A 23326-nucleotide genomic window follows, 5' to 3' on the forward strand; every position below is an offset into this window, starting at 1 on the left:
AAGGGAGGGAGGGAGGGAGGGAGGGAGGGAGGGAGGGAGGGAGATTAGTAAACTTGATTTTCTTTTTGCATTCTGAAAATATTTTGGTTTTAGTCTGGGTTATTCTATTTGTAAACAGTGTTTTTGGCAGAATTGTGGGACTAATCGTCAGTGGTCTGACAGTGTGGCTATAACGTCTATTCTCAGATCTATTCTCACTGAGTGTTAAGACCTTTCCTAAAAGGTTTGGATAAACAAAGTTATATGGATATAGACTAGTTTCAATGCAAATAGAATGAGGAAAGGAGGCAATAAAGGTTCCACTCAATAGGGAAAGACATGTTGGAATAGAGGAGGAATTAGTTGGATGAAGGAAAACTGGAGTCCAGAATCAGGTGCATATAGAAAGAGTACAGAAATCTGGGGGTTAAAAAAAAGACTCAACAAAAATTGGGCTATTAAATCAAATACATATGAGCTTTTAGTTGCTGGTCATTCATTCATTTAATAAAAATACACTCATGAAATGTCATAAAATAGTATTAGAGACCTGATATATAAACATGAACAAAACAACTGTATTTGTTCATTAGGGATTCAGTCTCTTAGTGAAAATAAACATGAATAGAATACATAAAAATGTTTTTATTTAGAATATTCTAAAGTTTATTTAGAACATTCAAATATACCCCCTGAAAGACCTTAAATTGCCTATAAAGTATTGTACAATGCCCATTAAGTCTAATATTGCCAGTTGTTGACTGCTTCTTTAGGTGTGAACCTGATGAAGTTGCTTGCATGCATTTAGGAGCCACTGTGTGTAATAGATACTTATCTTTACACACTAGAATGACAGTAATTGTGAAATACAGTTGGGAACTGAGACTGACTGAGGGAACACCTCACCATTTCTCTCATCTTGGGCTCACCCTACAGAAGGTGCTCATTGAGGAGGATGGGGGGTGAAGTCTCACTTTTTATATAATTATTTTCCTTTAATTTTCAGCAAAGTTTTTATAGTATTTAAAGAGTGTGGTATTTGTAGTATTTTAAAAAGCTAAATGCATACGAGGTACCTCTTCTGTACACACACAGAAAGGGAACACAAAAAAGGAAGCTGTTGACTTAGGAAGTCGGGGTTGTTTCCAAAGAGGAACTGAATTTGAAGCCCAGTTTGTCTATTTTAAGTGTGCTTGACAGTCAGAAGCAACCACCCAGAGCTTAGTAGTTGTGAAAAATGATAGTTGTTCAGAATGCAAGCAGCAGAAAATGTCTGGAATGCAGCCTGTTGTGTGTGCACATGTATTTATACATGAAAGGTGTTATACCTGGGGATCAGCTGTGACAAGTCATGGGGATGGGCAAGGTCTTTTTTTTTTAGCAAAATAGGAAGAATTTTTTTTTTTTTTTTTGCGGTACGCGGGCCTCTCACTGTTGTGGCCTCTCCTGTTGCGGAGCACAGGCTCCGGACGCACAGGCTCAGTGGCCGTGGCTCACGGGCCCAGCCGCTCCGCGGCATGTGAGATCTTCCCGGACCAGGGCACGAACCTGTGTCCCCTGCATCGGCAGGCGGACTCTCAACCACTGCGCCACCAGGGAAGCCCGGAAGAATTTTGTAGTCTTTTAAGGAGTTTGGTAGTGCCCTGCTATCATTGGAGAACTATTGATGCCGCTTGACTGAAGTATATGTAATCAGATAACGAGATATGTGTTGTAGTAGTGGGGAAAGTGGCCTAGGAGTGATGAAGAGGGACAGAACTAGGGAAGGGAGGAGGGGCATGAAGAAGGGGACAGTTTCCATGAGATATAATTACCTGTAGCCATCTTTTATTCTGTATTTTGCTTCATCACAGACCTTTCTCCCATATTTATCCCTCTCTTATGCCCTGCTTCTCATGAATCTTGCATTCCATTAGGCAGCTAGACATTAATCAGAGTTACATAAACAGAGAACGAATAAGAATAGGGTGGTGTGAGAACCAATAGTGGGGGCACAGAACACTTAACCAAAAACACATGGTCCAGAAAAGCCTCTTGGAAGTGATATGTAAACTGAGACTTGAGACATGAGTAAAAATTAGCTAAATGAAAGGTGGATACAGGGGCAGGAGTTGGAGACAGAACTGCAGTCACAAAGTACCAGAAGCAAAAGAGTATAGTATAGTGTATTCAAGAAACTCAAAGAAGTTAAATATATGCTATATTAATATGTGTGAAATAAATGAATGGGTGGATGAATGATTTTTGAGCTTTGAATGCAAAAGGAAGAGGGTAAGGCAGAACAAAGAATCAGAAGCCAGGCTGTGATCCATGTTAATCAGTTAGAAATTATTCTACAGGTTACAAAGAGACACTTGGAAAATTTTAAGACAGGGAAAACAATCAAAGCTATAGTTCGAAGATTACTGTGCATAAATTGGAGACGAGTAAGATAAGGAGTAAGGTGACCAGGAAGAAGACCCGTTAGATGGTACACATACATGGGGTGGCCTGTGCTAGGTGATAGCAAGAGAAGTAGAGAGGAGTGAATTATTCAAGAGGCTTTGAAAGGTATTATCAACAAGATTTAGGTATTGTGTTTGGGGGGTGAAAGAGAGAGAAATGGTAATAATGGAGAAGCAGTTTTGGGAGTAATGATAATAACTATCAGTGATAACTGATAGTGAAATCAGCTTGAATTTTTTAGTATTATGATACCATTTACTTAAAAAACTTAGAATAAACTTTAACGTACATATGTCTAGATTAAGTAAGGAGAACAGCACACTGTTAAGTGTACTTACCTATTCATTCATTCATTCATCCAATAAATGAATGATGTAGCAGCCAGTTTATACAGCAACTATTTAATGCCTGGCACTAGTCTAGGTGCTTGGAACACATTAAAGCAACAGAATAGAAAAGACAAATTTTTTAAATCCTGACTTTGTGAAGCTTAGCTTCTAGTGGGGAAGAGGTTAGATTGGGGGGTTGACAGTTCATTTTTACTTTTCCTTCTATATACTTCTATGTTATTTGATTTTTTTTTCTTCAAAGAGCATATGTTCATACATTACTTAAAAAGAAAAAACTTTTTGTCTGGGAATAATTTCAAATCTACAGAAAAGTTATAGGAATAAAAATAGTACAAAGAGTATCCTAAACTTTTTATCTAGAATCACCTTTCCTTAACATTTTACTTTATTTGTTCTCTTGTGTTCTCTCTTTCCTCACATAATATAGATATGGAAGATTGCATCCCTCTCATTTTATATTTAAGTGATGTTCTGGTATTTCCTTATAATTAGATTCAGAGTATGCATTCTTGGTAGAAATACTACATAGATCTTTCTACATCCTTCTCAGGATATTGTATCTGGAGACACATAGTGTCCATCTGTCCTTCAGTAGCAGTGGTAATTGTGATGTACCTCTTCAAGGTTTTGTCGAATTTCTCTAGTATGCACTGTTTTTTTCCCCTTTGCAACTAATAAATAGACATTTTAAAATCATGAAAATATTTTGCTTATCATCAACATTTCCCCCTAGGTTTAGTACCCATTTGTCATGATTCTTGCCTGATCTAATCTTCACTATGATAGTTGCAAAATAATGATTTTCCAACCACAACATTTCCTCCATATTTACCATTCAGCATGGACACTGTACTGTAAGCAAGAGCTTACCCTCATTTCTTCTTTTTCTACCTATCTGTGTGCCTATCTAACTATATATCTATTTATCTACTTACCTATCTATCTACTTATTGACATTATGGAATCATGATTTTCTCTTTTTTCAAAGGTTTATAATTCACTGATGTACTTGCCAGTGGGAGCCTCTTCAAGCTGGCTTCTGTGCACTTGTGACTTGCTCCCTTTTTTTTTTTAAGCACTTCCTTACATTTTGGCCTAACAAGGTGTTCCAGGCTCATTTTGTACCTACCCTGCTGCAGCCATGGAATCAACCATTTCTCCAAGGAGGCTTAGTTCCTTTGGGTACTAGGTGAGCTCTTTGTTACTGGGCGTCCTTGCTTCTTGGCCCTGTCAGCAGACAAGCTTATGAAATGTATACATAAGCGCACATGCGCACGCACACACACACACACACACTCTTGCACACTTATACATGCATATTCGCATATATGTGCATACTTTAGATATTATTACTTCACACCTCCCATTCTACCATTCCAGTCCATCCCCACTGGGTTCTTTCTTGCCTTCTTCCTTTTCCATAGGGGCATTTTTCTTGTTCATTGTGTTAAGAATGTCTCGCAGCAACATCCTGGCTCCCAGCAACATCAATATGTTTACTTCTTTGCTCAATCTTACAATAAAACTAATATAGTTTCAGAATTGCTTTGCCTAGAGCACTACAATAAACAAATCTACCAAGAAGAGTTTAGGATTTGTTTGCAGTTTTCTCCTCAGAGCCTCATCCTGCCCAGGACTGAGGGTAGTCAGATACAGTAAGTAATTTGGCTTAGTTCTTTTTTTTCTCCCCTCTTCTATGTGGTTTTAATAGTCATTTGAAATATAATTTAAGTCATTTGCTTGCTTCTGTTTTAGATTTATTCTGTCCTTCGCATTTTTATTGTATTTTTTAAATATGAAAAACACTAACATGCTTCCAAAAGTAAAAACTATACCAAAAAATTTTAAGAATATACACCCACTCACTCTCTGGCACACTCAGAGAAGTAGCACTCCCTCATATCCCTTCCACTCCATTCTTCCCATCTCACCCATTGTAGATAATCAACTTCATTATTTTCTGGTTTGTCCTCCTGTGGTTCTTTTGATGAAAGTTGGTTGGAATATGTTATTTCTTATGTTTCTCTTCTTTCTTACACAAGAGGTAGCATATAGTGTATATTCTTTTATATTTTTTGGTTGCACTTAATAGTATCTCTTGTAAGTCATGCTACATAAGTTCATAGAGATTTTATTTTTCACAGCTACATAGTACTCCATGTTGTGTATGTATCATGATTTATTGAATCAGTTGCCTATGCTCTGATGTTTAGGTAGTTTTCAATGATTTTGCAATTACAAATTATACTGCAATGAATAAACCTGCACATACATATTTTTATATTATTGGAGGTGTATGCTCAGGGTAAATTTATAGGAGTGAGATTATTAGCAAAGGGTGTGAGGTCATTTTTAACCATGAATATTGGAGGTGCCTATGATATCCCAGAGGACATAGCAAATTGGATGGATTCATTTTTTCACTAAGAGCAATGATAGACTATCTGCCATGTATCCCCAGGCACTCTACTAAGCTCTGGGGATACAGTGGTGAACAAAAATGGACAAAATGCCCAGCCTCATGTAGTTAACAATAGATATACAGACATAGGCCAGAAATACAGAACAAAGAAGTCTGAGCTAGACTTAGGATTCCCAATTATTGTTTTTTGACCTTGCTGAAACCAGAGGTAATGCTCTTCTCTAAGCCCGACCTACTTTTGCACCTTTTAAAATGAGCAATAAGATGGGTATTTCAGGGTGCCAAGAAGCAAAGACCAGTTTTTCTATTCCCCTTTTATTTTCTTCTTCAAACAGCATTAAATAACACCTACACTGATTTTAGATCTCTACTGTGATTTTTTTTCAAGGTCTATGCACACATCGACCTCTTTTTCTGTCTCTCACTTTGAGGAAGATAGACTCATTTCTTTTCTAGTAATGGACAGAAGTTTCAGAGAAGTGTGGATAGAGGTGTGTTTGTATTCCTATTACCTTCTGTAACTTAGAGATTATTTTCTGTTGAGATATATAGTCCAAACTCTATTACTTCATTTGAAGTAGATTCAATGGGCAGGACTTTCTCTGATCTTCCAATGTTGGCATTAGATATTAAACATGCATTATGCCATCAGTTTATTCAACATTTCAAATTTATCTTGTGGGAAAGATGCACAGATCTTCCTCAACTTACAATGGGGACATGTCCTGATAAAGCCAGTGTAAATTGATGATATCGTAAGTCAGAAATGCATTTAATAAACCAAACTTAACTGAACATCATAGCTTAGCCTGGCCTACCTTAAATGTGCTCAGAGCACTTACATCAGCCTACAGTTGGGCAAAATCATCTAACACAAAGCCTGTTTTATAATAAAGTGTTGAATATCTCATGTAATTTATTGAGTACCACACTGAAAGTGAAAAACAGATCGGTTGTATGAGTACAAAATGGTTTTAAGTGTATCATTTGTTTACCCTTGTGATTGCATGGCTGATTGGGAACCATGGTTCCCTGCCACTGCCCCGCATCACAAAAGAGGAAAGATAATACTAGCCTGAGAAAAGATCATAATTCATAATTTGAAGTATGGTTTCAACTGAATGCATATTATTTTCACACCATGATAAAGTCAAAAAAAAATTAAGTCAAACCATCATAAGTTGGGGATTATCTGTATAGATCCTATTGTAACTCACTTCAATAGCAGCTGATAATCATGGTTAATGCCATTTGTTGCTCTCAATAAAAGGGAAAAATCAATACTTATATGGAGAGTGTATCACAAGGTCTTCGTAGGCCCTGAAAGAGGATTTTCAGGACGGGCTTCCCAGAGCAGTCATATAAATGGTAGAAAAAAGCAAAGGAATGTATGACAGTGGTAGAGAGAATGTCTTTAGAGGGATAAAATCAGGCAGGGGTCCTATCACTGAGCCAGGGGGAAACCTGGACAGAGTGGGGTAGCAGAACTATAATAGGTGTATAGTAAATACCTGCCTTAGTGCAGGATGTACCAGACACTGTGCTAGGCTCCTTAACAATGAAATCATCAAGACCCTCTTGCAGGGTAGTTTCTATTGCTCTCACTTTAAATGATAGGAAAACTGGGGCTTCCCAGGTGGCGCAGTGGTTGAGAGTCCGCCTGCCGATGAAGGGGACACGGGTTCATGCCCCGGTCTGGGAAGATCCCACATGCCGCGGAGCGGCTGGGCCCATGAGCCATGGCCGCTGAGCCTGTGCATCCGGAGCCTGTGCTCTGCAGGGGAAAAGATAGGAAAACTGAGGCTCAGAGAGTTTAAGAAATCTAGGCTTCTCTTCCTGCTGCAATCTCATCTCATTTTTCAAATATTTATTTGATTTTTACCCATAAAAAGAATAATTCTAAAGTCTGTTCATTCTGTCTTCTATACAAGCACTCGCTATTGTTCATTTTTCAAATGGGACCCCCAAAATTAGGAATATAAATATTATTATTTGCCTGCCTTGCCAACTGCAGTGCAGAATCATATTAGTCTACAGTATAACTGCTGGTGATTCTTGTTGGATGTCTTACTGATGTTTCTTTCATTGTTTAAGTGCTTTCTAAAATTAGTTCATCTTCATTTTCCAAATTCTATCCACAAAATAACAGGAAGCAAGTCATTTCCAGAGAGGTAAATTAATTTCCTTGCTTAAAATTTCATCACAGTATAAAACTATCCTTTTGTAGTCAGCTCTTTCTGAGAGGGGTATTTTTAATGTGGCTTTTAGTACATAAAAATTTTAATAGTAATTGTTGGTGGCTAGAATTTGGAGTACTTATTTTTAACTTTCTTTGCATTAGATTGAACCATATGAAACTGCTAGTATATGGTTTAACCTAAATTTCCTGAAGGAAGTTTATTATTTCATGTAATAAGATATAACAGGTAGGGCCAACTCCAGGCACAGTACATCAGGGCTCTGGCTTCTGTTCTTCGTGATCCCTTTGACTCTGACCATCTTCAAGTGCGGGCTTCATTCTGAGGCCAATAATAGGATGGTGCCAGCAGTTCCTATAATCATGCCCAGAATAGTAATTTTCAGTGGAAGTTAGGGACCAGCTATCTTGTGTCTCCTTCTTAGGAATGAGAATAGTTTCCCCAGAAACTCTGTTTAACAGAGTTTTGTTTTTGTTTTTCATATCATTGGTTATGTGATCATTCCTAAACTAAACACTTGCAAGAAAAATGGAAGTACCATGATTAGTTCAGAATTATTATCTGGGGTTGAATGGATATTGAGGAGTTAACCATCCTTACCACTAGATTTAAGCATTGAGGTTAATACAGTCAAATTGGGAAAATTTGTAGGTATATGGAAAAAAATAGCTCAAGCAGTTTAGTTAATATGACTTCTCTTGAATTTGCTATTGATATCCTAATTTTGTATATTAGAGGTAATTTGTTTGGTTACTGAAACATTTTGTGCAAAGGAATTATAAAACTGAAAACCAAATATCAATTCTTTAACAATTGTGTAGGACGTTTTAGCTCTCTCAGATAGAAAAACCGATGAGTCATCAGAGACAGCTGTATATTAACTAAAAATTACCTTCATTTTTCTTTAAAAAAATGTTGGAAATAAATACTCATAAGCAGTCTCAAAAACGCAGTTTAAAACAGTGCTTTACAACACAAAACAAGTGGAAAAAATACCTTGTTATTCTGTTTGATTTCTGCTGAACAGTAAAGTTATTATTTTATATTGATGTACACTAAAGGACATTTTGGCAATCTTGGTAGCAGCTTCTAAAAGCTAGTACTGCTATCACTTCAAGGCTATTCTAGTGATTTCTGCCAAGTATGTAATTTTAAAAACTCTATATTTGCTTTTTAGCTACTTCCATTCTGCTTCATTAAATTTAGTATTGTATTGTATGTGTTCATTACATTTGTGCTCAATGTTACTTGGCTACAAAGTATTTTCTGGTTATTAACATCAGCATATCACAGTCAGGAAGCAGATTTGATATAAGTGTGTTAACCAGAAACTCTCATTAAGAAGATCTTATTCAAACAGTTATCAATTTGAAAACAGTTCTAATTTCTAAATCACTACTTTCAATGTGGAGCATAACATTTTATCAGAATAAACACTAAGGTTATTCAAAGTAAATAGAATATGTATAGGAATATGTCAAAGTACTAATGCTTATTTTAGATAGAAATTGGTATTTAAGGATGTCCAGTGTGTGTTACTAGTAGGATAGTCTGTAGTTTACCCATTTAAAGGGAACTATGCTGTCTTTGTCATTATTTAAACAGGTAATAAAAGAGAACCTTCATGTAGGGTTTTGGGGTTTTTTGTATGTTTTACTTTTTTGTGGACATTGAGCCTTAGAAGAAAATTTGCCTTGCTCCATTCATCATCACAGTGTCCTTATTGGTTAAGAACATGAATAATTTGTATATTATTTCAACAAATGATATGTAACATTAAATTCTGTTTGGTAATGCTGTTTTCTCATCTCAGCACATGGTCTAGAGTTGCCCTGTCTAATATGATAGCCGCTAGCCATATGTGGCTCTTCAACATTTGAAATTTGACTAGTGTGACTGAGGAACTGAATGTTTAATTTTATTGGGTTTTAACTAATTGAAATTTTAATTTAAATTGCCAGATTGCTATTGTGTTGGACAGTACAGACCTAGAGCAAAAGTGTTTGACTGATCTGGTCTAAACTAATTCTGTCAAATGGAAACTTACAGAACAGCTGAATCACAAGTTTCTGTTCATATAGCAGTTGATCTATTTAATAAAATGTTTACTTACTGCTTTGGTTCAGGATTTATATTCTGCCGTGATAGTCTGGATTGCAGACTCTCTGAGGTATATAGTGGGATAGTTGGGCGTGGGACGCAGAGCATAGCCACCTGTAAGGTTGATTTATGTGAATGGGGTTGCAGGACAGTACAGGGACAAGGACCTCAAGTTTATGGACAGAAAAAGTCCTAAACACAATTATTAAGGCATTAACTTTTCCCATCATTCTCAGATAGTGTTCATTCTTTAAAATCCAAAGATATTATCTCTTCTTTAAAAGGACCAGGGAGGAAAAAAAACTCCAGAAATCTAATATTTGCAAATGTATTTAAATGAACAAAGAATAACAATACTCTTGACTACACTAGGACAGTTTTTCCTTTCAAACTTGATTTGGTTTAATAGCCATTTTGATAGTTTAAGATTTTCCCAGTTAGCTCTTAGTTTGTCCTTGAAAATGTCTTTTCTTATTGTATCATTGCATAATGTGTAGAGACAGAACATTCTTGAAGCTTGAAAAATACTCACACTGAGTTTTCCATAAAATGTATTGATACTACAGACTTGCTTTACCTCATAGAAAAACATGTGGTAAAAATATTTAACATGAGATCTACCCTCTCAAATTTTTAGTTACATGATACACTACTGTTAACCTTAGGTGCAATGTTATTTAACAGGTCTCTAGAACTTATTCATCTTGCATAACTGAAACTTCATACCCTTTAGAGTAGCAATTCCCCATTTCCCTTTCCCCTCAGTCCCTGGTAACCACCATTCTACTTTCTGCTTCTGTTAGATTGACTATTTCTTGCTACTAGTAGAGAACCTAGAATTACAGAGACTCGAAAGTCTTTTCCTATCATAAGAAGTATGCAGCAGTTGACTCCTGGCATCTATTCAATGGCGGTTTGATTACAGGATCTCTACATCTATGCAGTTTTCCCAAATCTTTTCTGATGTTTGTTTTATCGTGGTTATATGGCTGCTTCCATTTTAGCCATCACTTCTGTATTCCAGAAAACAAAATAGTGAGAGGCAAGAACCCAAGCCACATCTGTCTCTTTATCAGGAAATCAAAATTTCTCAGAACTCTCCCCTTCCCCCCAACAGACTGCCATCCTACTTTGCTCACAAAAAAAACCAGTATTTTTATTAGCAAACAAAAAGGAGGTAATAAATATTGAGCAGACAGCTTATAATATGTCACTCTGGCTATTCAGAGTATTTTCTGAAGGTTAAATTTGGCAACTGGCAAAAGAGAAATGTTGGGTTTGGAGTTGGGGGTCACTAAATGTAGGCATGAATTCCGAGGAATTCTTTATTGTTCATGAGTAGCAGGTTTTTTAATGACCTTCAATATATATTTTTAAAAAGCTTAAATTTACCCTCAAATTAAAATTTATTAGAATCTCATTAGCTTGTAATAATCTAATCATTTAGAGGTCTATTATAGATTGCTTACTAAAGATTCAGACAAAACAATAAGCTGGAAGAGAGTATTACTCATTCTCATAGGTATCTCCAGTGAAGTTCTATGTGTTAATGATGATTATAAAGGACGGTTTATTAAGTTAGTAAAATCTGCACACCTTTGGCTTTGGTTGGACTACGTGCTTTTGGTTGTAATGGCTCTTATTAGCAGAAGTTTCTTGGAATCTATGGTTTGGATTAAGTAGCAGTAAAGCCTGATGTATAATTAGAATTAAAGTCTATAAAAATATGTGATGAAAATATAGCCTTATATTACCATAAACTAGTCAATAAGGTAAGAAAATGGGCAAATTTGCCCATTATATAGTTTAGAGAAAACCTTATCTTCTGTATGGATAAATTTTGTAACTGTATTATAAGTATTAAAAGCATTTTTTATTGTTTCATTGAATATACTTCCAGGCCTGCAACTTCAATTAATCCTCATTTCTGAAGGTTTAGACGTAGGATCAGTTAAGAATTGTGTGTATAGAAACTATACATAAATAACTACATTGTATACTTAAGTCAACTAAAGTTGTTTATGAATATTATATAAGGATATAACTTTAGTATGACTATGAAATAGCCTTTAATTACCCACAATAATTATATATAAAATTCCTTTGAAAAAGTTAGAATTATAATTTGAAGAATATTATCTGATATAATTAATATAGACAAAGTAATCATGTGTTTTATTGGTGCCATTCATTATCATTTCCTTAAATACTTTCATTATCTTCTGTCATTTCAAATCTTTGGGAATATTTTTAAATGTGTTTAAATTTGTTCCAGGATGGGCATTTATAGTATTTTTATTTTCCTTGCAGATAAAAATGTGCCTTTTGATGAGAGGACTTCATCTTTCTACAATGAAGAGCAGAATTTCTATGTTTAAGGAATAAAAAGCCACTTTATCAATGGGGGGGTATTTAAGTTACATATATTATGATAACCTTTAATTAATTTCTTGTTGCAATAAATACTGTATCATTTTGTTATGTATTTCTCTGTGTAGAAGTGCTCTTAATGGGCTCAGAGTTGTTGGGAATAAATTGTACCATAACAGAAATTTGAAAATTACTTTAAAGCAGGGTATTTTCTGATCAGTTTTTCTTTCTTGCTTACCTTATTATTGTAAACTGTTTACATACTAATCAGTTAATTTTTTTTTTTTTTTGGCCAGTTAAGGTTTTGTTTTGTTTTGTTTTGTTTTCCTGGAACTATAATTCCCAACAAACAACTGGTGTGTAAAAACAATTAAAAATTTCTTTACCAAGGTGTATTTCCCATTTTTGTGGGGAAAAGAAGCCAAATTTATTACTTTGCATTTGGGTTTTTTGAATATTAAAAATGTCTGAGTTGTATGCAAAACAATAAATATGATTTAAAATACTTTTAAAGTGGTACAGAATGTGTTTACAAGATAAACACAACACTATAGAATTACATATTAACATATGTATTTTATTTGATTTCTAGAAAAATCTGTCAAAAAGAGTTATTGTATTTTAGCAACTTCCTTGTTAAATTATGATACTACTTTGATTAGATATTTCAGAAACCAGTGAATTTCAAAGCCATTTAATATATTTACAGTATTGTGAGAGAGAGAGAGAGAAGTAACGGTGAAAACATTCCCATCACATTATGACATAGGAGAGTAAGGAATTAAAGTATGTGTATAGACCTTGGAGTCAGACAGACCTAGATACAGAGACTGACTTCATTATCTTCTGAACATGTATTTAACACTATTGAGCTTCAGTTTTTCACATTCTAAAAATTAGAGGAGAACTTAAAAGTATGGGTCACAAACTCCTTTGCCAAGAGGGGCCATGGAGGTAATTTAAATGTGTGTGTCAGGATAGGCTAGTCATATAGTAGTAACAGATGGTCCCCAAATCACAGTGGACTAACAGCAAAGATTTATTTCTCATTACTCTGCCCATTTGTTATGGACTGTGATTCTGCTCTTCATTGTCTTTTCTCCAGGGCCAAGGCTGATGGAGAAACCTCTGCCTGGAATACTGCCTCGTAGCTAAATGTCCAGATGTGGTGAACTGCATGCTAGTTCACAAGCTTCTGCCCTAAAGTGATATATTTCATTTCCATCTACATTTTATTGGCCAAAACATACCCTGGAGCCACTCTAGAGTTCAGCAAGGCAAGGTTAGGTAATCCTCTAGCAATGAGGTAAGTTGGAGTATTTGGCCACTTAAAATGCCAACTTAGTTGGCATTTTACCTATATGCTAACTGGCAACTTTATAAGAAATATATAGTTTCTCTAGGTTACTACTTTAAAAAGAATATCTTTTAACTGAATGTGAAATTCTGACATGTTGGTTAAAAACGCTCTTATTTCATTACTTTCATATAGTCATTCTTGAACTGCAAATCTACTATTTTAATCACCATCATAAGTCACACTTTGATTAAAGTGCCAGATAGTACACAAAATTTTATTTAGCTATGTAAATAAATTTTCATTAGATGTATAACAAGCATGCTGATAAAATGGTTAGGATTTTCACCTACAAAGCTAAATATACATTATAAAATAGCTGGTGATATCTTGATGTTTGAAAACATGTTAACTATTCTCCTTTCCCTTTTGTACCTCCTTTTGGCTGTTTTATTAGTAAGAGTCTAACCAAAATTAGAGATCAATGGAAACTAGTGTAATTGCATTCACAGCTCAGGAGGGGAGTAAATGGAGGGAAAGAATAGGTTTGGAGTATATAGCTGTTCTACACTTGATCTGGAAGCCTGACCAACCACTGCATGTGGCTAGAAAATCAAGTCACTTCTTTCTGCCTAATTTCTCATAATTATAATTATTAGGTAAGTAACTACTACTGTGAAATCAAATCCTTGGGTTGGGTACTCAACCTACACCTTATCAGCTTCTTGCTGGTTCTGGAGTTTAGTTGTTTACCAAGGATATAATCTATTACCTTTAATCAACTATCCTCTTTTTTCTTTCTTTCTTTTTTTTCCTCTTTTAATTTTAGTTTTATTCATTTTTGCTTATTCAATATAGTTTTACCTATTTACTTTCTAAAGTGAAGCAATAAAGGAAAAATTTTTTCATGTTGTAAGGTAAAAGAACTTGTAAGAAAAATTATTGAAGGGATGAGTGTAGTTAAAATAATCCATTTCATAAACATGTGTGATTGGAATACTTATTTCCCCAAAACTCCTCAGCCTATCCCAGCACTTTCAAGGATGGCTTTCATACACAGCTTTATCCTCAGTGACTTATAAAAATCCAGCAAAAATTATTCTCAGTACAGATGCTATGCTTGACTTACTAAGATAGATGTTTGATAGTCCCTGTAATTTCACATCAGTCCCTACATCAGAAGTTGAACATTTTTAAATCCACAGTCTATATTTTGCCTGCCTGTATCAATAGCATGTTACAAGGCAAGAGGTAAAGGCAGAAGGGAAGAAGATAGAACAGGGACCTTCCCCAAAACTTTCATGTCTGGCTGGTTAAGAAACAATGGATGCTGCGTATTTCATTAAAAGATCCTATTATAGAGCATAGTATAGGATCTCTAGCCAAGTTTCTGGCTCTATTATTCATCTGACTCTAAATATGTGTGTTTTTACTTGGATTTCTCTCCATTCTAATTATACAGGTTCCTTCAATACTCATGTCATCAGGGATGAGGCAGAATTAGGGAGTTTTTCTCAAATAGGCATTTGAAGCAAAGTAAGCAAACATCTCTGATAGTTATTCCTCTTAATCTGCCAGGGTCCTTTTTAGGGCAACCTGGCCCCATACCTATTTTCATTACTTAAAAAGGATTAGGAATATATTTTATCCTTTGACTCTGTTCACCCACTAGCCTAAGAAGAAAGTTCTTTACATAGGGTGATTAGGCTGTTTTTTTTGTTTTGTTTTTTAATCCTTTATCTCCAAAACAGGAAGGATGGCAATCTTTAAGCTTTAGACTTTAGCTCTTATCTCTTTGTTTTACGTATATTTCCCACTGACTCTGTTGTTACTCTTCATCTGTGCATGGTCTAATCTCTCTCCCTAAAATTCCAACTGTATTTTACCCAGTAGGCTTCATGTGGGCTAATAGCTTCTTGTGGATAAATGACCTAAATTTTAGGTAGACAAGCACCAGTGTAGTCAAGGAGGTCCAAGAAGCCTGCAGATTTACTTGTTTCTAAGCAACAAACATGCGACCTTCAATTAGATGCCCTTGGCTTGTCAAATTTGCATTACACCATGCCCAGAGCTATGGATTTAACAAATCCTAAGATCTAAGGTAAAATCAACAGGTGTAGGCTTTCAGAGAAGATAAACGCTATATCATTTCTGTTGATAATTATTTCTTTCTTGGAATATGGCAAGCTGGGCTTCAAAAAGTAATCATCCCAATTCTCTGGCTCATCTTTTCTAATGGATTTCAATATTCTGTTTTCAAGATATGGGTAAGTGAATTTAATTTCACAATATCCCATAGTTTTGAGTTTTTTTCTTTTTTCAACTTTCTGGTAAAATAGACTTTGAGGGGTAGATCAATCAAACTTATTTTTAGCATCCATAAAGGTCCACTGTTTACTGTTCTTGAATTAGTTGCCTATCAAGGTACTTAACATTATTCCTAGAAAAAAACCCACTCTGGATATCTGTTCGCAGTTTTATTTACTTTTAACTCCTTTATGATGTACACAGTATAAAAAAAATATATCTGGGGACCTGAAAGTCAAAACTATTAGCAGGACCAAAGGGACTCTTTATAGAAGTGTTAAAGAGTGAGATTTCTTTTCTGCAGAAAGTATGATGGTTCCTAGCCTATGGAAATTTTAAAAACTATATACATGTGCTGATCCCACACTCAAGAATTCATGTTATATCAGCATAGGGAGTGGCCTAAGTATCTGTACAATTAGAAAGCTCCATAAAAGATTCTGTTGTAATCTCAGATTGAGATTCTCTACCAGTCTGAAGATTAACCACATCATGATTAAGAGCAGAGCTGCAGAGACTAACAGATTTGTACTGTATTCTGGCTCCATCTTAGTTGTCTTCCATATTTCATTTTCCACAGTCTCTTATTCTCCACATATAACTAACAGTTCAGACTAACAATACAAGTGTGCTAAATGCTTTAGACTTGTTAATTCATTCAGTCCTCACAATAGCTCTTTCAGATTATTTTCATTTTGCAGACAAATATACTGAGGCTCAGAAAATTTGAAGAATTTGCTCTAAATCAAACAGCTATAAAGTAGCAGAATGGCCTACTGAATATGAGTTTAAGAAATTTATTTTTACTAATGTAAATCTCAGTTTCCAAAGAAAGGATAAGGTTGTTTATAAATGTATATACAATAAAAAGATAAAATAAATTTGAGGAGTTGAGGAAATTGAGGCACAGGGAGACAAACAGTAGGAAAATAAGGTCATACTATGATTTTATTGCCTCACATCTATGCTCTGAAATTCCATACATTTGTTATAAAGGTGTCATAAATGACACATAAAACAGTGTCACTCTGTTGCTAGTACAGAGACCAGAGGGAAAGTCAGCCTTAGCATTTCCCTCACCTCCTGTATCCAAATCAACACCATGTTCATATATACATACAGTCCAAGAGGACACTTGGCAGTACCCAATCTAATTTTTTTCCAATTTAAAATTATTGGACATATACTCTATGGGCTTGATCATTAGTATATTAGTTTGCCATTTTTGTTGTGAAATGAACAGAAATGTTCTAAGAGAAAACCCTTATTTTGTTACTGGTTACTATCTCAGCCAATCTCCAGATTGAATTAGAGTCTCCTATCTAGGTACATATCCTAACTAGGCTCTTCAGTTTTCTTAAGAAAATGCTAACTCTATCTCCACATCAGCATTTGTGTCTATTTTTAATTATATGCAATACTTATACTGCTGTATTTTATCAGACTGATTTATCAACAGCTTAGTAGCAAGAAGGTTTTTATAAAGATTGATAGTAGAAATCACTGGCCACCACTTTCTCTATATTCTGAATTTTATTCTTAGATTAATTTGGACTACCAACAACTGTAAAACTTCATTGTTTTTCATTTTGTAGAATTGCTTTGGACTGTCTGGCATTATGAGAGAGATGTTATAAAAATATATAGCTGTGAAAGATATGTCATATTTAACTTGTTAACAATGAGTAAATTGTATACTGTATCACACCATATCTTTTTTTTTACAAGGATCTATGAGAGATATTTACTTCAATTCAGTATCAGAAATGTTTGGGTTCCCATTGAAAAGCTAGTTTGATTTTTTGTTTTATACTCTGGCAATTTTGTAGCTGTGTAACTGATTCTTTTTCTTTGCCCACAAAACTCAAAGCTGAACCAGCAGCCTCTGTTTAGCGAAGTACAACACGTTATGGTATCATTTTGTGTATTCACCTCATCCCCGGAGTATGTTTGTGTACATGGCTGTGTGTAACCAAAAGCCCAAATAGGAGATTCTTTTTCCTAATGTGTTGAAGTCAGGAAGTTTGTGGTTGATAGTGCTTCATTTATAGCTCAAGGAATTCAGGGTCAAGGTCTCTAAAAATGTTTTGGTATTTCCTTCATGGGCTTAAGATGATTGTTCCAGCTGTAGGCATCATTCCTTTGTTTGCAAAAGGAAGGAGGAAAAGACCAGAAGAAACATGGCTGGTCCTGATAAGAGGTGTTCCTACCGTCTATTATTTCACATCAAACCTCCTCAAAACTTAGTAGCTTAAAACAATTTATCATCATCACATTCGCTTCTGTGTATTGACTAGGCTCAACTGACTGTCCTTACTTAGGATATCTCATGTGATTGCAGTCAGACTGTGGCTGGTGCTGGAGGCATCTGAAGGCTTAACTGGGCTCAGAGTCCAAGGTGACTCGCTCACGTGGCTGAGTTGATGCTGACTGTTGGCCAGGAACTCAGCTGAAATGCCTACATATGGCTTTGGCTTCTCATAGCCTGGCAGCCGTGTTCTGAGAGCGAACATCCCAAGAGTAAGTGTTAAAAATGAAAGCTGCAAGCCTTTTAATGACCTGGTCTCAGGTGTTTTTGAATATTGCTTCTGACACATATTCTGGTCAAGAAAATAACTAAAGTGTCCTCAGATTCAAAGGGAGGAAATTACAGCCTACCTTGTCATGTGAGGAGCAGCATGTGTGGGCATGGAGACAAGGGATCAGTGGAGAACATTTCTGAAGACTACCTACCACAGTCTGTTCTCTTGCTACCAGTATTCATGTTCGTTCATTCCACATGCAAAATAGACTTATTCCTCTACAATATCTCCCAAGTTGTATTCCATTATGACATTGGTTTAAAGTGTAGGATCCGTCATTTAAATGATGTTCAGGGGATGATGAGGGTCCAGTTTCTCAAGCATGATTTTTCTCTAATGGAAGATCTTGGAACTAAAGAGACAAGTTATCTGCTCAGTAAACTCAGTAAGTTATCTACTCAACACAATATTACAATGGTGATACAAGGGTATGAAATTTGCAAAGCAAACAACAACTCCGATTTTAAAAGGGAGCAGGGTCTGACAGGAGGCACATAGCAGTCACTCGTCCACAAGAAGTCTGAAATCTAGCTGAGCACATGTCACCAGTTCCTTGATTGAGGCTGAGTCCTGCTTCCTGAGAATGAGTCTGACACTTGGGTCTGCCTTCTAGTTTTCTGGCTGTGCTCTCTAGCACTTCCCTTCTTTTCATTTAGAACTGGCCTATGTTTGCTGCTGAGTAGCTTTCTCAGCCTACTTGCTGCTTTTAGAAGGTTGGAGTCCCCAAGGGCTCTTTTTTATTGTGAATTGCTTCTATTCCTTTCAGTCCAGTTTTATTAGGGTTCACTCTATTAGACAAAAGCCATCCCCACAATTCTTTTTCTTTTATTTTCGGCTGAAAGACTCAATAGTGTGGAATTATATCCTTAATATTCTTAGGAGCCCTATTTTCTGTAAGACACTCTGTGATATTCATAGAAGCTTTTTTGTTTTGGTTAAGGCCCTACCAGAAATGTTTCTGAGGTGTCAGTAAAGTGTGCTCTAAAGGCACCATTGAACTGAAATTTATTCTCCTGTTATGTGTTATTAGAAATATTCTGGGTTTGAGTTTTGCCCTGAAGACATTTCTTGTTTTGAGAAACCTCTTGCTGCCTACAAAGACTGGAGATGATAAACAGTTCTATTTCTGAGCCCAATAAATCCTATCTCTTTTCTTTTCCCTCTAAATTCTTCTATAAAACACTGAATATTGCCTTTTTTAGCTCATTCTTTCTCTATCTGTATCTTATCCTATTCATCTAACAGAAAATAATTGGCACTTTCAGCATTCTTCCTGGAAATCTCCTTTGCCTGATATATCAGTTCATTAGGACCATTTTCTATTTTTACATTACTGGAGCATGTCGTTACTAAACTTTGTCTAACTAAAAGGTTTCATATGACCTGGTTTCAAAAATTCCTGACCGTCACTCCTGCTATATCCTATCAGTCAAATCAGTCACACAAAAAATAGGAGTTATAATGAGGAAGAAGGGAATGGGTATTTGGTAGGGAACTAACAACATTTGCTATCTTGAATAGAGCCACCTCTTTTCCAATGAAGACATCTCAAACTCTCTTCTAGTTGCTGCGTCCAAATCAAAGTTTAAGATATGTAATCTTGATGATAGGTAATTTCACCAGCAGGGCCATGTGTAGTTCCTGGCTGTCTGGCAATTTATTAACTAAAAGGTAAATTGTCCCCAAAATATGCACAATGTTGGAGAAAGTATAGATTAACAATTATGAAACCGTCCATTTGGATAAAAGATAGGATTAAGAAAATACAGAGAAGTAACATCCATAGACATTTTCAAATTCTGCTGATAAGAATAGCAAGGACTCCCTGAACTAGTGGCAGAGTAAGCTCTGGGTCAGCCAATCTTGTACTCATTCCATTTTTATGGTCCCTGGCTCTGCTGAGATGCTGCACAGATGTGATACTTCAGGCTGTTGTACTTTTCAAAAGCAATTGCCTATTGTGTGTTGGGGGAGACTGGGAATTGTTTCATACCTTTTTTAGTGGAGCAATGACAGTCACAAGATTTTGCAATCCAGACTGGGTGTTTGGTCACCTACTGTTTTGTCCGAAAGTTAGGAGATTACCTGTGTCCAGTCAGTATCCTGTAGATGTAACTGTAGCTAAAGATCTTACCTAGTGAAGGTTTTTAATCTTGAATATTCTCTTTACTGAATAGCCTTTACATTCTGCCCATTCCCCCTCCCTTAACTTAATGGTCATTGCCTTGGAGTAATTTAAAATAATGTATATGGGGTAAGGCCAAATCCTTAATTGCATTTTTGCCTTCATACTAGTTGCATTTGCCTGGCTGCCTACCAGTTTTATCTCTTGCTAAGGTTGCTGCTTTGCTGCCATTGCGATGGCTTCTATTTAGGGTGTGAAATATGTTTGTTTGTTTGTTTCTAGGCCCCAAATTAGGGGATTCTCTGCCAATATAGATGTTAGACTGTAGGAAGAGAGTGTTTCTCTTACGAAAGTGGCCTTTCCTCCCATCTGTGCTTCCAAGCTATCTGCCTCTCACCTGGGTTCATCTAGCTCTTGTAGAATTTTCTTAAAGGTGGCAATAGAGCTAGCACTAGCCAACATTCCAATCAGTCCTCACTCTTCCCAACAGTACAGCCTCAGTCAGTGTATAGTTTGCTTCAACAAAGTTCATCAGATAACAATTTGACCAAATATTTTCCATTGTATCCGAAGTGTGACCAATTTTCCAGTGTCAAGTATCTAAGAGTTGACTTTTCATCTTTCCACTTTCTCCATTAAGTCAAGTCCATATTTTAGTCCCTGTTACTTATTTGTAGTAACAATTACTGAATCAGTCGCAGTGCTTGTGTGCAGAACAATGCATTTTAAATAATTTAATTAGCAATAGTTAGTTCATAAAATCCCCAGAAGAGCCAGAGAAAAAACTGTTCACAGAGAAACATTACTGCTACCATGGCTTGTCACCTAACACTTATAACACTAGGAACTTGATAACAGAAACTTCTCCAGCTGCCCCAGAAAAACATACCTCTGATTATACATGCCAGAAGATCAGATCTCCCTGCCCTAAGGCTGACTCATTTTGCTTCATTCTATTGCCAAACTTCTGCTTGGTATCGCAAAGCAGTCTGGGGATTGTAGTTTTTAGCTTTACAGCCTCTATTTTACAGAAAAGCAAGCTAAAAAGGATGCAAGTGGGTATGTAGAATCTGCCACACCTGTTTGTTTTGTTTTTATTTTTGGCTGCGTTGGGTCTTCGTTGCTGCGCGCGGGCTTCTCATTGCGGTGGCGTCTCTTGTTGCGGAGCACCGGCTCTAGGCACGTGGGCTTCAGTAGTTGTGGCTCGCTGGCTTCAGTAGTTGTGGCTCGCAGGCTCCAGAGTGCAGGCTCAGTAGTTGTGGCACACGGGCTTAGTTGCTTCGCGGCATGTGGGATCTTCCTGGAACCCGTGTCCCCTGCATTGGCAGGCAGATTCTTAACCACTGCGCCACCAGGGAAGCCCTGCCACACCTGTTTTTTATTGTATTTTCCTTCCTGGTTAAGCAACATAGTAGAGTGGCAAATGCAACACAGTAGGTTCAATACTCAGAGTTCATATTGCCACTGGCTGTGTGCCCCTGGGTATTACTTAATTTTTATAAACTTTAGTATCCCTATTTTGAAAAACTGGGATAATAATACCACATCATAAGCTTACTGTGACAACCATATAGGATAGTACAAGTACTAGTTATTTGCATAGTATCTACATGAAACCAATTCTCACTAATAGTTGTAATTCTCAAGAATAGTAATACTTATTGCTGTTATAGATTATTTTCACTTTGAAGCAATCTCCCAAGTTTTTATTCAATTTGAAGTTTTTCTATATTTATTTTGAAAAGGTACTTCAGGGATTTGAAGTTTCTTTTTGAAATGAGACATGGCTTAAATATAAATAATTCTGAGTATTAAAATATTTTTAAAGTTGCATGAAAATTTAAGACTTAGCAGTTAGAAAGTATCTCAGGATTTTTCTGGGAGAGCTGTAAAGGTCTTATGTAAACAAGTTTATCAGCTCACATTTCTCTTTGGGCCATGGATAACTTTATTGAGTCTATTGAGTCAATATTTAGTCACTAATTCCACAAAATTTTGTTAAGCACTTACTATGTGCTAGTCACTTTGCCTAAAGGTGAAAAGACTGACAAGATCTCCAATCACACAGAGTTTATATTCCAATAAGGGAGACAGACAATATACCAGTAAATAAACATGGGTAAAATGATTACTGATTTTGATAAGTCCTGTGAAAGAAATACCTAGTTGCTATGTTAGACAAGTGTTGGTAGGGGCAGGGTAAGCTACTTAACATGGAATTTAAGAAATGCATCCCAAAGAGGGTACATTTAAAATGAGACCTAAAGGAATGAAAAGAGACAGATGTGTGAAAAAATGGTGGGAAAGCATTCCAGGGAATTACAATGTCAAGTTCCCTAAATGGAAACTAATTCGAACCATTATAGAAACTGAGAGAACACCAGGCTGCCTGGGGTTTAACGAGTTAGAAGAGACTAGTGCAAAGTTAGAAAGCCAACATGGGCCGGATTATGCAGAGCTATAAAGGCCTGGCAAGAAGTTTGGATTTTATTATAACTGCAATGCAAATGGGAAGCTATGGAAAGGTTTTTAAAGTAGAGAAGTTGTCTCATCTAATTTGTGTTTAAAAAGATCCCTCTGGCTGTTAGATAGAAACTAGACTGGAGTGAAGTAAGAGAAAATTGGAGAAACTAGTTAGGAGGCTTTTGAAATAAGTAGGTGGTGTATGGGACTAAGGTGGTGAGAAATGAAATGGATTAAGTAAAGGATACTTGATACGATTTAGACATATAAACCAACTGGACCTATTGATAGATTGGAGGGGGAGATAAAAAAAGGAGAAGTCAAAATGAATCCCAGGTTTTTTGCCTTAGTAATTGCGTCAGTTGTAGTATTGTAACTGAGATACGGAAAATTAACAAAAGATTAGGTTTGAAGTAAGTATTTTGTGGGGGAGGGGGAGGTGGCCAATATTGACCAAATCAATATTTTCATTTTGCTCACGTTGACCTTAAGATTTCAATGAGATGGGCAAGTAAGGATCTCAAGTAGACAGTTGGGTCTGGGTCAGGAACACAGAGGTAGTAAAATATGCATTTGAGTATTGCCAAAATGCAATGATATCTAAATCCATGACTCTTGGTTGGAGATAAAAATGTTGTGCATTATCGACATAAAGAAAATACTTATTGTGGGGTGGAAAATGAAATTA

The 23326-nt window shown here is 36.1% G+C and overlaps 1 protein-coding gene across 1 annotated transcript in view; it reads left to right on the forward strand.

Annotated features, from left to right (window-relative positions):
* The window catches only part of FAM174A (family with sequence similarity 174 member A), a 35342-nt gene extending 23002 nt beyond the window's left edge, over positions 1–12340 (forward strand). The window contains exon 3 of the mRNA XM_029218043.1: positions 11805–12340. Within this exon, the coding sequence (XP_029073876.1) occupies positions 11805–11808 (4 nt within the window). The 3' untranslated portion in view covers positions 11809–12340. The remainder of the gene's footprint in view (positions 1–11804) is intronic.
* Positions 12341–23326: the final 10986 nt, after the last annotated feature.

The sequence above is a fragment of the Monodon monoceros genome, unplaced genomic scaffold, assembly GCF_005190385.1.
Source record: "Monodon monoceros isolate NGI ecotype Baffin Bay Population unplaced genomic scaffold, NGI_Narwhal_1 Super_Scaffold_12, whole genome shotgun sequence".
Lineage (NCBI taxonomy): Eukaryota > Metazoa > Chordata > Mammalia > Artiodactyla > Monodontidae > Monodon > Monodon monoceros.